General features: G+C 31.5%; 1 protein-coding gene and 1 long non-coding RNA gene across 2 annotated transcripts; one reads left to right on the top strand and one right to left on the bottom strand.

Annotated features, from left to right (window-relative positions):
- The first annotated feature begins 5,208 nt into the window (after positions 1–5,208).
- Positions 5,209–7,156, top strand: LOC105140583 (uncharacterized). The gene is made up of 2 exons (XR_845209.1): positions 5,209–5,493; positions 6,774–7,156. It is a non-coding gene; the product is annotated as an uncharacterized LOC105140583 (long non-coding RNA).
- A 5,395-nt stretch (positions 7,157–12,551) lies between these two features.
- Positions 12,552–14,267, bottom strand: LOC105140584 (NAC domain-containing protein 68). Its single transcript, XM_011047462.1, has 3 exons — positions 13,727–14,267; positions 13,207–13,478; positions 12,552–13,068 (listed from the first exon to the last, which is right to left on the bottom strand). The coding sequence occupies exons 1-3, from the start codon at positions 13,905–13,907 to the stop codon at positions 12,778–12,780; spliced, it is 744 nt and encodes a 247-aa protein (XP_011045764.1). The 5' UTR covers positions 13,908–14,267; the 3' UTR covers positions 12,552–12,777.
- Between the last annotated feature and the right edge of the window lie 440 nt (positions 14,268–14,707).

Genomic DNA, 14,707 nt, shown 5'->3' with positions numbered 1-14,707 from the left:
GTATCAATTCATAATACTTTTTTGAAGTTCTTCTAACACTTAACAACAATAAGTAGGATTAATTAACTTAAAAGATAATAACCATAATGGAAAAAAAAACATAAAAAAAACTTGAAAATTATGATGACATAAGAAGTTCAAAGCTAATGATTCTACTCGTTACCATATTGTTCCCATAAATATTCAACCAAATCTTCTTGTAGTTGAGAGCTAGTTACTCTATCCTTGATTCGATTATGAGTTTCAAGAAAATCTTGTGGTTCTAGTATTTCACCATGTAACACTAATATAAAGGAATTAACTTCACGTTCATGATCAATCCTCTCTTAGTTCCAAAAAAAGGTCAAATTGTAATATTAGAACAAGTAGGATGCAATGCTTGTTATTAATTCACATATATGTAAACTATAAAATTACTAGACATTGAATATGTACTTTTTTTACACTCTTCATGTACAATTGCAAAACGAGATTGGAGCACCCCAAATGCCCGCTTTACATTTTTCTTGTAGATTCTTGCTTACTTGCAAAATATTTTTCTCTTTACTCCTAATGGCCTTGAGATTGTCTTAACAAAAGTTGATCAATTAGGATAAATCTCATTAGCTAAATAATATTCCATTGTATATTCATGCCCATTAATTGTATAATTGACAGGAGCAGTACGATCTTCAGCAAGTGTAGCGAAGATAGGTGATGGTTAAATACAAGCAAAGATCCAATTACGGGAGTTGAATAATAAACAAAACAGTTCTGGGCTCGAGTACATGCTTACTTTGTAGAGAATGAAGGAAACTTGAATAATCGTTCCTAAATAAGCATCTCAAATGGATGGGAAGAAATAAATAGAAAAGTCGGTAAATTTATTGGATTTGTTACTCAAATTGAAAATCATTAGCAAAGTGAAATGACCGAAGAATTAAGGGTAATTTTAATATTCATTGTCATGTTAAATTATTTAACATATATTTTAATATTATTTAATTTCTCTAATTTTTTACCTACCAGATTAATGATGCTTGATAAATATATGTTTCTTGCAGTGGCAAACAATTTCAACTAGAATATTGTTGGGTAATCTTAAGAAAAGAACTCAAATGGCAATTTGAGCATGTAAGTTCACATCAAAGGTCAAACTAGAAATAAAAAACTCATGTCAATGCAAGTGCGACTTCATCAGCTCCATCTACGCCTAATTCTGTTAATTTAAGAGAAGACAGTGAACCGTTGATTTATCAAGATAGACCAATTGGTCAGAAGGCTGTAAAAGAACAACTTAAATGTAACAAATCTCTTACAAAAATGCAGGGATATTCTTGTTAAAATTAAATATCAGAAGAAACAAGACAGAAAAATTATATTAGTGCAACAAGCTATGATAATTCAACAAAGTCAAGAGAAACTATAATTGGATAGGATTGAGAAAGAAGAAAAATTATGAAAATAAATATTTATAATTTGGATCTAATTTTTGCAGTGTATTTTCAAAATAGAAAGTTAGGAATTATGCAAAAGAGGGTTTTAATTTTTAATTATCTAGATTTATTTATTGTTTAATGTAATGTATTTTTAATTAAATATTTAGAAATTTATTGGTTATTTTAAATATTTTTATAAAAGTGGTATCAATTCATAATATTTTTTTAAAGTTCTTTTAACACTTAACAACATTAAGTAGGATTAATTAACTTAAAAAATAACAACCATAATAAAAAAAAACATAAAAAACTTGAAAATTATGATGACATAAGAAGTTCAAAGCTAATGATTCTAATCGTTATCATATTGTTTCCATAAATGATCAACCAAATCTTCTTATAGTTGAAAGCTAGTTACTCTAATTGATAATAATCGACAAATATCAGTCTTGTTTGGTGCTCTTAGTTACCAATAATTCGATTATGAGTTTGAAGAAAATCATGTGGTTCCGGTATTTCACCATGTGACACTGATATAAAGGAATTGACTTCACGTCCATGGTCAAATCCAAGGTTTATTGCTCCTTCATCCTCAATAATCATATTATGTATTATTATGCAAGATTTCATAATATTTACAAGCGTTTCTTCATCCCAATATCAAACAGGTCCACATATAATTACAAAACGAGATTGGAGCACCTTAAATGCCCACTCTATATCTTTTCTTGTAGACTCTTGCCTAGCAAGAATACCATATGCAAGTATTCTGTGAATTGCAGTTACCTTTTGAAGATAAGATAAACCAAGAATACTAAAAACATTTGTCCTTGGTTTGAAATATAGATTATGAGTTTCAATTGCATTTGCTATCTAAAGGAAAAAACAATGACTCATTCTAAATCTTTTTTGAAATTTCTTAACAAATGTTGACCAATTAGGATAAATCTCATCTGCTAAATAATATCTCATTATATATTTATGCTTATTAATTGTATAATTGACAGGAGTAGTACGACTTTCAGCAAGTACAGTGAAGATAGATGATCGATTAAGAACATTCTAATTATTCGATTCTTCTTCAGCAACCACATCAACAATAACTTGAAAAATGACCGATCAAGAACATTAATATCATTTAATGATCCAGGCATTCCAAAAAAAGCATGCCATATCCAAAAATCTTGTGAAGCCATCGCCTCTAGAATTATAGTTGGTTGAAAACAATGGAATGATGAGAAAACAATGGAATGATGAGAAAAAATGTTAAAATATATGAGAATATTTATAGATGGATTATTTTTTTAAATTTTGAAATCTTAGAATGTTGACGGTTATTTTTTTTAAATTTAAAATTTTAAAATTTAAAATAGTGGCGGTTATTTTTTCAAAGCATTTTTCTTTCATTTTCAATGCATACAATCAATACTCTCTAACATCCCTAGAAATCCATACTACTCTCTAATTAATAATAATCAACAAATATCGGCCTCGTTTGGTGCCCCTAGATATCAATCACCAAAAGAAAAATGAAAATGAAAATTTAAAATATTGATGGTTTTTTTTTTTTATGTGTTTATTTGTTATTAGAAAAGTTGGCAATGAAAAATACTTTTCAATTAAAAACATTTTTAGCTTAATTTACAGAAAAGTGTTTTTATAAAAAATTTAGATAAAAAATACTTTACAGAAATTTTAATTAAAGAAAAATTTAGCTTAATTTACATAAAAGTGTTTTTATAAAAAATTTAGGTAACTGCAGTTACCTTTTGAAGACAAGATAAACTAAAAACACTAAAAGCATCTGTCCGTTTTTTGAAATATGGATTATGAGCTTCCACTGCATTTGCGATTCGAATAAAAAGATGATGACTCATTCTAATTTTTTTTTGAAATCTTAATTTTTATATTAAACTTTGGTCCTTATTTTTATATTTGTTATTTGTATTAAAATATAAATAACTTTTCTAAATAGTTTTTTATCATTAGAATACATATAATAAAAAAAACTATTTATTAGGATTGACAATATTATGGCCAAGAATAGAGCTACGATACCCCGTTCTCCGCCCTTGATTATTCGATTCTTCTTCAGTAACCACAACAACAATAACTTGAAAAGCGAACATAGGAGTATCATTATCAAAATAAAAAATATCATAAAAATTAAATTTAGAATGATTCATGATGAATTTTAATGAAATATATTTTTGATTGGAGAGAAAATAATGGAATGACTGCGGTATCAATTGTTAAGAATTCTCTAATAAAATATTAATAAGTTATTTTGCAACTCATTTTCTACTACTATTTAAAAAATTATTTTATCAATTTAGTTCCTCAATTTAACCTTTTGCATTAGAGATGCTCTTATGCAATGCTACGTTGTACCATACTCTTGCTACTTCTTGATTTCCCATGCCTTCAACTGGTTGATTCCCTATGGTTGGAGATTAACCTCCTCGGAACTGTGTGAGTCCTTCCTTCTCTATCAACTTATTGGCCTCCTATGATTGCCTGAGAGGAACCATTATAGTCTCCAACTATAAATTGACTTGATCCAACTTCTTATTAAGATCCTCTGTCATTTCTTGAAGTTTCTCGAGTATAGGTTGCATCTGTTCATCAACCTTCCTTCCATGCTCTAAAGCTTTAATTCGATTATTCTTCACCATTGTTAATTGTTTAATAGTATCAGCTTTCTTTTGGCCAGAAAAAGTTGACTGTGGTATCAATTGTTAAGAATTCTCTTAACAGAGTAAGTGAATATCAAAAAATAATTCACTTTTTAAAATAAAACTACTTTCCAGCAAATAAACGAGAGCTAATAATTTAACTTAACATGTGAATAAGGATCCATTTAACTTTTCCATGTGTCCTTTCATTTATTTTTTATACAATTTAATTCTTATTTTTTAATTTTTTTATTTTTTATTCCCTTTTGGATTAATTTTTCTTTTTTCTTTTATCCCTTTTACTTTGATTTTATTTAAATTTAAAATTTTATCCTTATTCTTTTTATTTTTGTTTTTTTTATCACTTTTCATTGAATTTTATTTTTAATTCCTCCCATTAAAATTTTATATTATATTATTTTTGTATTAAATTTAGTTTTCATCATTTTAATTGTCATTTCTTTTTGTTTTGGAGGGTTTTTTTTTTTTTTTTTAATTTTATATCTTAGCATTTTAGGCTTATGACCGGTATCACAGGTTTTTTAGACTAGCGGTTTTTTTTTTTGATTTTTTTTAATTTTTTTTTAATTTTATCATTAAATATTTAATTTATTAGGAATTAATTTTTATGTTTTCTTTTATTTTCTTTCCATGTGGTTGGCGAGATAACTTGGGTTGACACAAATTTATTTTCATTGCTTTTTTATTTTATTTTTTTCTAGACTTCACCTTTAAATATTAGATTGAGTTTTATGATTTTATTTAAATTTTTTATTAGATTACTCTGATATTATAATTAGATTATATATTTGACATGCTGGACTTGATTTCTTTTTTTAATCTTTTTTTATTATCAAAATTTTTATCAATTTCTTATTTATTATTGTCATATTTTTATTTATTTATATTATTTAAATCATGGAGTTAATTAAATCCTATTAAGTTAATAACCTCATTCTCAATTTGTTTTAGCTTTTTTTAACACTTGCATCGCTTTGATTTTGTTTTTTATTAAAAAAAATAAATCGACCCAGCAGAGCAAAGGTTATATATATATAATTTACAAACAAGAAGCGAAGAAAAGAGAAGATGGTGGTAAAAAAAACACAGCTACATTTAACTGAAACGACGGCGTTTCCCTCTCGCATGCTCCTCTAGGTGTAGCGCAGCAGGGCAGACGAGCACACAAAGCAAGCAGAGAAAGAAACTGCGTAGCTTAGCTAAAAGAGAAAGAGGAAGCAGAGAGAGAGAGAGGAATGGTAGGGGCGGGGGCGTTTTGGGGGACGAGAGTTATGGAGATAGTGAAGAAGCATGACTCTGGTGGTCTTGTTTGGAAACGAATTAAACTCACCACCACTCGTAAGGCCAACGCCAAGAAACGCCTCCTTAGGGTTTGGCAGGTCTTTCTTTTTCTCTGTCTAAGAAAAATCAAATCGCATGTTCAGTCCTAGGGTTTTAATATGTTCTTAGAGTTTTCAATTTTTGCTTCAATTTCCTAATTTTTATTTGTCATAAAGTTCTCATTAACATAAATTATTTCACTGAATTTTAACCGAACCCAGGTAGGTATGTACTTAAAGTGACAAGTCTTGATTAATTGAATGTAATCACACTTAATACTCTTATTCATAGGTTCAGTAGAGTTAAAAATGCGTAAAAACCTCGATTCGCTTCTTCTTGTTGTTGTTGTTGTTGTCGTTGATCCCCAAATCTAACTTTTGGTTTTCCCCATTTCTGGTTATATGTTTTTTCTATATTTAATGGACATCGGCACGGAGAATGATTGCAAGGAATACCGTTTTGTGGTCCTTTTACCTGATTTGTAGGATAGGATAGTTTTCCTTCATGTTTTTGGTGTAATGTAGCTATTGCATTTAGAGGCATTTCTAATATTCAGAGGGATTTGCGTGTTCTTTTATTTATCTTTATTTGGGATATTGTCTTTATTTTTATTTTTTTCATTTGAAGGATCACTTGGTCTCCACTTTAGCTTTGTGTGTTTGTTTCTTTCTATCCACAAATTCTTGTTTTGTCAAATGAAAGTATTCACTTATAAATTTTATGTATTTTATGGAGACTGTTTCTTCTCCATGATTTACTGTAAAGTTCTTCCGAGTACTTATTACATGCCTTTTCTATCTACAAAGACCATGTTGAGCTTTCTTCTATCCTTTATACATTTTCCTATCAATTCTCTTCCAGAGCCTCGTGATGTAACTCATGAATTTAGTTTCTTCAGCCATGTCACTTAAATCAATAAAACAAATATATACATATATTTATGTGTATATATATATATATATATGGCTTCTGTATTCTTAAAACTAAGCCGTGTTCATACAGATACTTGTTTTCTATTTTTACACAATTACACCATTTCATCTGTGTTATTCTTACTTGAAGTTTGTTTTTCAAATTCAACATGCTGATGCTTTTATTTTGTTTGAGATGCTTTCAGATTAGTTTAGAGCTTTACATTAGCGCTTGCTTCCATAAATGACAGAGACATATTTTTCTAAGAACAACTTGCTACTGCTGTGCTCTTTCAAACTAAAATCTGAAGCATCACATGCTTTTGTGCTCTTTCTTTCTTCTTTAATTTTTAATGAATGCCATTGAATCCTTTAAATCCTTTTGGTAAATATTCATATCTTATCTCTTGAATCATGCTTTTACACAGAATGAAGCTGTCCTGAAGGCATGTTCTGAATCCCAACCTTCCAAAATGTCCACAGCTGGTGCTTCTGCAGTTGACAAAAAAGAGGGCCTCAACACTGCAAGCTGACTTTGAAATGAGTGAGATAGAACATAAGATACTCTCAAGGCTGCTTGTGATTGCAAGTTTTTTTTAGCATTTTTTGGTCTGTGATGTCTTGCTAGGTCTATTTATGCTTAGGTAATATTTTGAGTTCGTCCAATCACTTCCATGTAACAACTGAAATGGTTTCTTCACATTGTAAAGATTTTTCAACATAGACTGTGATTGCATCATTTACTATTGACTCTTTTTGTATTTTCTATGCATGCTGATGGCATGTTTGATCCAGTGCATGCTATTTATTATACGTGGCTCCCTTGCTTTTAGATCGCTCCTCAATATTGTCTACCTTTTTAGCAAAAAGGTTGCTCAGGAGACCATGTAACTGTGTGAATTCATAACGACTGAAATGAGCATGTCTTTTATGTTCCTTGTTTAGGTGTTGATTTAGTGATGCAATATAGCACTGTGAATGTGAAAGGAGATTATTTTCAAGGATTTGTTGGGATATTTGTGTTGGAAAACCAGAGTCTCTGATCTGCCAGTGGTGGACCATTTTATCATAGGAAACAGGAACTGGAGTTATCCACCTATAAAAGAATCTGGGAACTGCTTTAGCCTTTAGAGGAGATCTAATTGCAGTTTCCTGATCCCTTCTTTTGGCATCATATTTTAATTGCTTTCCATACTGTACTTTCAGTGTGGTTGGTCCACGATCATTCAGTTTTCCTATGATGGTTCATGTACCTTGTCTGCTAGTCATTATGTTTTATAGAACCTTACTGTATACATCTAAGAATTTTGTGATGGCTTAACTCTAGGCATTTCCTGGGAGAGATAAGGGACGTACGGCGCTGCACTAGCCAGGTACGATGCCCTGCACTTTCTTTCAGGTGATTCTTTCAACACCGTTCTTAGTTTGCTCTAGTTTTAACGAAGTTGTGAAAGCTGAAAACTGCTGGGTGGCTATTGCTGGTGGTTATCTCTTAGAACCCTTCTTTGCCTGGCAAAATTATGTGCCATCTCTACCCTCCCAGCCAATTTCGTGAATAATAGAGATCCAAAAACTGAGGGCTATTATATCGTGAATCCTGCGTCTTTTGTACCACAGTCTGAATGTGGAAGGATATTATTTTCAAGGCTTGGCATTGCAAATGTAGTAGTAAAACCAGATTGTCAAGATGATCTTAAAAAGGATACGAGGTAATATTAAACTGGTTGAGAATTTAGTTGTCAAGATGATCTTAAAAAGGATACGAGGTGATCCTTGTATGTCGAGGAAATGGAAACTTCAATTACCAGTTACCACTTATCCTGGAACGCTAAGACTGCTTTAGACAGGGTGACATCATTTCATTTCTCAGATCCCTCGTGGTATCACGTACTTCCAGCTATACACCATGAATTAAGTACTTCTGGCCAGCCAGGTATGAAGCGTGGTCAGAGGCCTGACATGTTGGTTGAGCAAGGTTTTTACTTTGAACCGGGTTTTATTTATTTATCACAATGATTTTATTTCAATTTTTTTGAATCTTTAACACTACTTTTAAAGATAAGGGGAAATTACCATAGCTTTTTCCACTTCTTTTATTTTCATTATATTAATATTTTTATTTTGTTTTTTTATGTTTCTTGTTTTATTTTTGTTTTAACATGTTTGTCTTTTTTCTCATGATTTACTCCTTTTTTCTAAAAAAAATATGTTTTTTAAATTATTTGTTGATTTTTTTTAATATTAAACTGGTTGAGAATTTAGTCATATCATTTAAAAAAAATATAAATTGCTATAATGTTTTTTTATATGATTTTTTTTTGTTTTATTAATTTTTTCTAAAATGATCATTTTCGAGGTTTTTTTTTGTATTGAGCTGGTTAAGAATTTAGTTTTGTAGTTTTTTTTATAAAAAATATTATATACTGTTATAATATTTTCTCTATATAATTTTTAATTTGCTATAATATTTCTTCACGTGTTTTTTTTTAAATTCTATTTGTTGAATTTATTTTTTTAATATGAAACTGGTTGGAAATTTAGCTTTAGCTTTCCTTGCATGTTTTATTTTTTGTTTTTTGTTTTTTTCCAAAATTATATTTTTGTATTTTTTTTAAATTTTTATCGATTTTTTTTAATATTAAGTTAGTTGAGAATTTATTTTTATAATTTTTTTTTAAAACACTGTTGATTGCAACAATGTTTTTCTATATGATTTTTTTTTTGTGGATTGTTATCGTATTGTAGCAAGAAAAAAAAATTGTAGATTATTACAGTATTTTTTATGATTTGTTTTTATTACAATGTTTCTCCATGTTTTTTTATTAATTTTTTTAAATTATTATTGTTGAATTTATTTTTTTATACTAAGCTGATTAAAATTTAATTTTGTATTTTTTTTTAAAACATTATTGATTGCTAAAGTGTTCTCTGCATGATTTTTTTGTTATAATTTTTTATATTTTTTATATTAAGTTGGTTAAGAATTATAATTGTATATTTCCTCACAAAACACTATAGATTGTTGCAATATTTCTTACATGATTTTTTAAATTATTTATCTATTTTATTTTTTAATATTAAATTGATTAAAAATTTAATTTTACAATTTAATTTTTTTTAAATATTATGATTTATAATATTATTTTTAAATTTGTTTCTATAAACCCATGACACCATGCAACCACGACAACTAGTAGTTCATGATGGCTTGTTAATTCATATAGCAACCCATGACACCGCCTTGAGCCGAGTTGACCTTTGAGTTACGTCTTATAACTAGGATATGAAGTGCATCAAGTTCTTTCATGTTATCTTTTCAAAGAACTTTTCTTTTAGTTTGCTCAAGGGTTAATGAGATGGTGAAAATTGCTGGGTTGGTATTTCGTTTGAGGCCTGACAAGCATTCGTCCTCTCAGTTTTGTTTAGGTTCGATCAGGATTGGGATCCAAAAACTGCAAGCCAAAAATCTCGTCAATCGTTTTTATTCCTTTGTCCTCTTTTAACCATAAAGGCCCCAGAGCAGGCTGCGTGGGCTCTCAGATTATTACTTCTGGAATACGGTATTAATATTATCATCAACAAACGCACGTACTTTGTCTTCATATGAACCTACTATCATCCTGAAACTTACATTAAGATTTCTTTCTTTCTTTCTTTGAAAAAACAACTACTAGGACCTCTTGGTATGATTGACTTTCACGGGGAAAAAAGGTACAAAGGACCTGTGTTACGAATTGCTTGTAGCCTACCTACACGACCAGGCCTCCATTATTGACAAAACATAGGGACATCAAAGTCAGCAATGTACAACTGCAAAACATTCTCACTTGCTCTTCTTAGTAGGTGACGTGCAGAATGTTCATTGCTTTGATGAATGAATGATTCTTAAACCTCTTCTACAAGCAACCTTGGTCGGTCGGCAAGTTTCTTCTTCCGCCAACTCCCTCTCCACCAATCCCACTCACAAAAAAAACAAGCACAACTATCTAATAGCGGCCGGTAAGAGCTTGGAAACAATAAATTTGTTTTTGTTTTTTTATCTCAAATTCAAATTTTATAATTATTAATATGATCATCATTAAATTTAATTTAAATAGTTATTAATTTTAAAATTTATAAAATTAATCTCAAATTCATGTTCAATTATTAATATAATAATTATCCCAAATTCAAGTTTGATTTTTATAATTATTAATATAATAATTATTAAAAATATATATAATTATTAATTTTATAACCTATAAAATTAATTGAGATAGCTGAAAAATCATGTTAATAAAAAAATAATAATAATTGCCTCCCCTTGCGGGCAAATTTAATTTTGGTCAGAAGGATGGATATTCTTTGACAAATGCAAGACATTTTGTTGTTGTTTTCAAATGAGATCTACTTTATCAAACTTTGTAGCATAACATCGCACGCTTTTCAGCTGACCCATAATGATGTGATGAGGGCATACTATTTAGTCTAAATGTAGGTAGTCTACATCTAAGGTGAAAATTACATGACTGGACAAGGAAAGATATTTGTCTCAATCAGTTCATCAATACAAAAATGTAAGACTTCAACCCAAAATCTATTCGCTTGAATTCCCCTTGAGAAGAAAAGCTCTAAATTTGAAGAACTAATTGCCCAGTGATTGATGCAAGGAGATATAGCGGGTGTATTTTGCTGACTCTATGGTTTTGGAAAAGAATTGGGTAGATAAGTGTGATGCTGATGTCCTACATCCATAGGTTGTAGTTCCTTTCCAGCATTCATCTCTTACTTGATACTACAATTTATGACAATGATATGATATTTACTTGTGCATCGCTTCAATGAAGCTTCATGCATCACCGAAACAGTCCATCAATACAGCATAAGATTAACAATGTCGGTTAATCTCATACCTCAGTAATATGCAAACTTTGCTTTGATAACCAGAGCTAAAGAGTTGATGTCTCGATGATAAGTGATTTAAGATTTAACGTGTGTTTTACGAAGGTAACACGGCTACAAATTGATTAGCAAATTTTGAATTATCCAAAAATTTTATGGCTAGAGATGATTGCATTGTCACTAAACCTCAGTAAGATTATATTTGATGTTGTATTATGACTTGATTGAGTCCCCTGTTTCATGTATAATTAATTTAAGTTTTTAAACGATAGGCCTTAATTTCAATTAGAAAAATAAAACAATTGGGGCTGCCCCAATAATTAATAAAACTATTATAATTAATCACAAAAATATTGTTCAAAATATTTTATTGCATTCCTGTGAATACACATTACATGTGGTGACATGTGAAGTGTCTTTGACCCAACTTAGAGGGAGTCCCTACTCCTTTCACTCCTACAAAGTGATCCCTCTTTAAAGATCACACGCCTGTTATAATCTAATCAAAGTTGTGGCATCATATCTAACCAATTGATCCAAAATCTCTACCCTCTAGTGATCACTTTATTTTTCCCTCTTAACATAAAGTGGGAGAAATTTATATTTTACATGTGCATAACCTAATGTGGAGAGGTATTGTTTTCTAGAATATGGAATTGGAAATGGTAAAATAATCACAAATGTCTCTCTTCTTTTGGCTTTCACTGGGTGACACAAGGAATCTTGTTCACATCACCCCATGAGAGGTTGCGTCGTCCAAGGCTGGAAGTATTTAGTAAAGAAAATTTGTGCCTTGTTCCCTTTCCCAACACAACAAACACCTCTCTTAATGAGAAGGAGAACAACATATTGATTTGAATGTAGTTACTATTCAAAAGCATGAAATAATGAGAGAATCTCTTCGTTAATTTAAATCTCTGGTCTGGTGATTCAAAACATTGCAAGGGAACACAAAAGTCATGAGAACACCATTAAGAGAATCATATTTTAGGAGGGAGCAGGAGGGAGCCATGTCACTCTCTTATTGCAATACGCCCAAGAATCGAGCCCCATGTGTAGATATGCCCTTTCTTCACCATAAATCTTTTGGCATCGATGGTTCTATGTGCTTGTTCATAAAGGATCGACTTTTATAACAAAGTTATTATTTAGATAGCGTAGAACCTTTCTTTTTACTTTGGATTCCTCTCTTCTATGCCTACTTTGCATCATTCTTCTCAGAAAATGGTTCACCTTTTGATAGTAAATTGCTTAAATGAGACAACCTTTTCAGAGCTTTATTGACAGAAATGATAACGATAAATAGCCCTGCATTGTTACAACTATTCCATCTCAATCATCAATGTGATATTAAATTTCATGTACTGCATGCACAGTTGCTGGGAAGAAATAGCACCACAAGCAATTTCATGAATTAGATAGACAGGCCTGAATATATGTAAAGTCCATGGACAAATTGAATGCCTTTCCCTTTAATTTTTAGTCATTCTGATCACTGTTGCACGTACAATATCTGATTCATCTGATACAGAGTTTCCTCCGGAGGAAATTTCAAGTCCTCTTCCTCTTACAAGGATAAGAAAAGAGGCTAATGAAGGAACTGATTTCTTCCTGATCAAACTCATTAGAAGAAACCTCGGTGACTCCACTTGAACATTGTGAAGGAGCACCAGCTTCATCAGAGCTTTGTTCCATCATAAAATCCATGAAACTAGGACTAATAATCTCGACATTTTGCCTCTTGTTAATGTTTGAAGGGTTGGAAATCATGACCACATGGTTTTTTTTAGGTTTCCTCTTCCTGTGAAATATACTGATAGCAACCCAATCTCCCACTTTCATCTGCACACGAGAGTATCATAAACAAAATCCATTAATTGCATAGAAAAAACAATGTTGCGACTGCGTGCCATATGCATGCAGTATCACTGGAACTGCTCATATTGATTGTAGAATACAGGAACTGCTTCATATTTTTACCTGGGTGGTTTTGGGGTCTGTTGGCAAGCCTACAAGGCAATATTCATGCATCACCCATTGAGTTCTAGTCTTGCTAGAATGATTTCTTTCTCTGAAAACCAGCGTTTTCCTTATTCCAACTGCTTGGTTGCTACCAGAAGCTACAATTTGCTTGCCTTTCCCAACGGGTTTCCAGTAACCAGAAGGTACAGAACCAGCGGATCTCTTGCATTTTGTTCCAAAGTCATTCAACTTCTTTTGGCTAAAGAAGTACCTCTTTTCCTTCAAATTACCTAGAACCAGAACAGATTATAAGGTTTAAACCATCTCAGGATCTCTCAAACATGGTCAAAACTCAAAAAGACTTTCTTTTATGAGCTTAAATAGAGCATGAATCTAAAGTCTTCAAAAATCTTGAAAGCAGGATATAGTCCAAATTAGTTAAGAAATCCAGGTATCTCAAAACAAAACTAATAGAAGACTTGTAAGCACTAAATAATACCCCGACTTACAAGTTCAAGAGAATGGGTTTTTGACTAACCTGGCAAGCTCCAAGGATCAGTTTGGAATACATCAAACTCAGGAATGACAGCAGCTGGCAATGGAAGACCAAGGACCTTTCGCTTCAGGTAATGAACAACAAGCTCTTCATCCGTTGGATGAAACCTATATCCAATAGGCAATTTGAGCCCTCCATTCTCAACAAAGTTTGGCCTTTCCATTTCCTATCTCAATCTCTCTCACACGCTCTCCAAATCAAGTTCCCTAACCAAGTTGAGCCAAGACTTGGATGATCATTCACTCAACAAGGTTAAAGCTAACTTGCTGTAATATACTAAATCATGCAAACAAGAGCTGGGGAGGGAGAGAGGGGGAGGCAGAGAAAACCAAGATGAAAGAAAGGGCAAAGAAGACTTGTAGTGGCCTTGGTTTGTCTTTGTAGGCTAGGGCAAGGAGAGACAAAGGTCGTTTATTTATATAAATGGTTTTATGGAGTTGATCAAGGAAAGAAAATTCCCTAGTTGTTTCCAATTCCCAATCTAGCTAGCTAATTACGTTACTGGAACCTCCATCCTTGACTTGAGAAAAACACCCTCGCTTTATTTTGACGTGTCATCTCTCTCACAACTCACAAACTAGCGTCCGTGTACAAGAAAGATAAGGACATGAAGAAAACCCCAAAAGGGCAATGGCCAACAAACACAACAGTGCTTTCGGTCGAGAAGCACACGCTCGTATACTGTGCTTGAGACCCACGTTTGGCACGTTTAGAAGAGCTGGTCTGCACAAGTCAAGGAAATCCAAGAGATTAAAACACTAACCTTCATGTTAATCCGTCTTAATTAATGAAGACACTTGCAATCAAACGCATAAATCACTAAAAACGAATAATCTAGTGGACACGATACGGACGTACGCTGTTCAACATCAACTACTTTGTTCTGTTTTTTTCCCCTTAGTAATCCCACGACCCGACCCAAAAGCCCTAGGCTCGCCTCTGGTCGTCGGACTGTAGATAGGA

The sequence above is a fragment of the Populus euphratica genome, unplaced genomic scaffold, assembly GCF_000495115.2.
Source record: "Populus euphratica unplaced genomic scaffold, PopEup_1.0 scaffold116.1, whole genome shotgun sequence".
Classification (NCBI taxonomy): domain Eukaryota; kingdom Viridiplantae; phylum Streptophyta; class Magnoliopsida; order Malpighiales; family Salicaceae; genus Populus; species Populus euphratica.
This window is presented reverse-complemented; position numbering and strand designations above follow the sequence as displayed.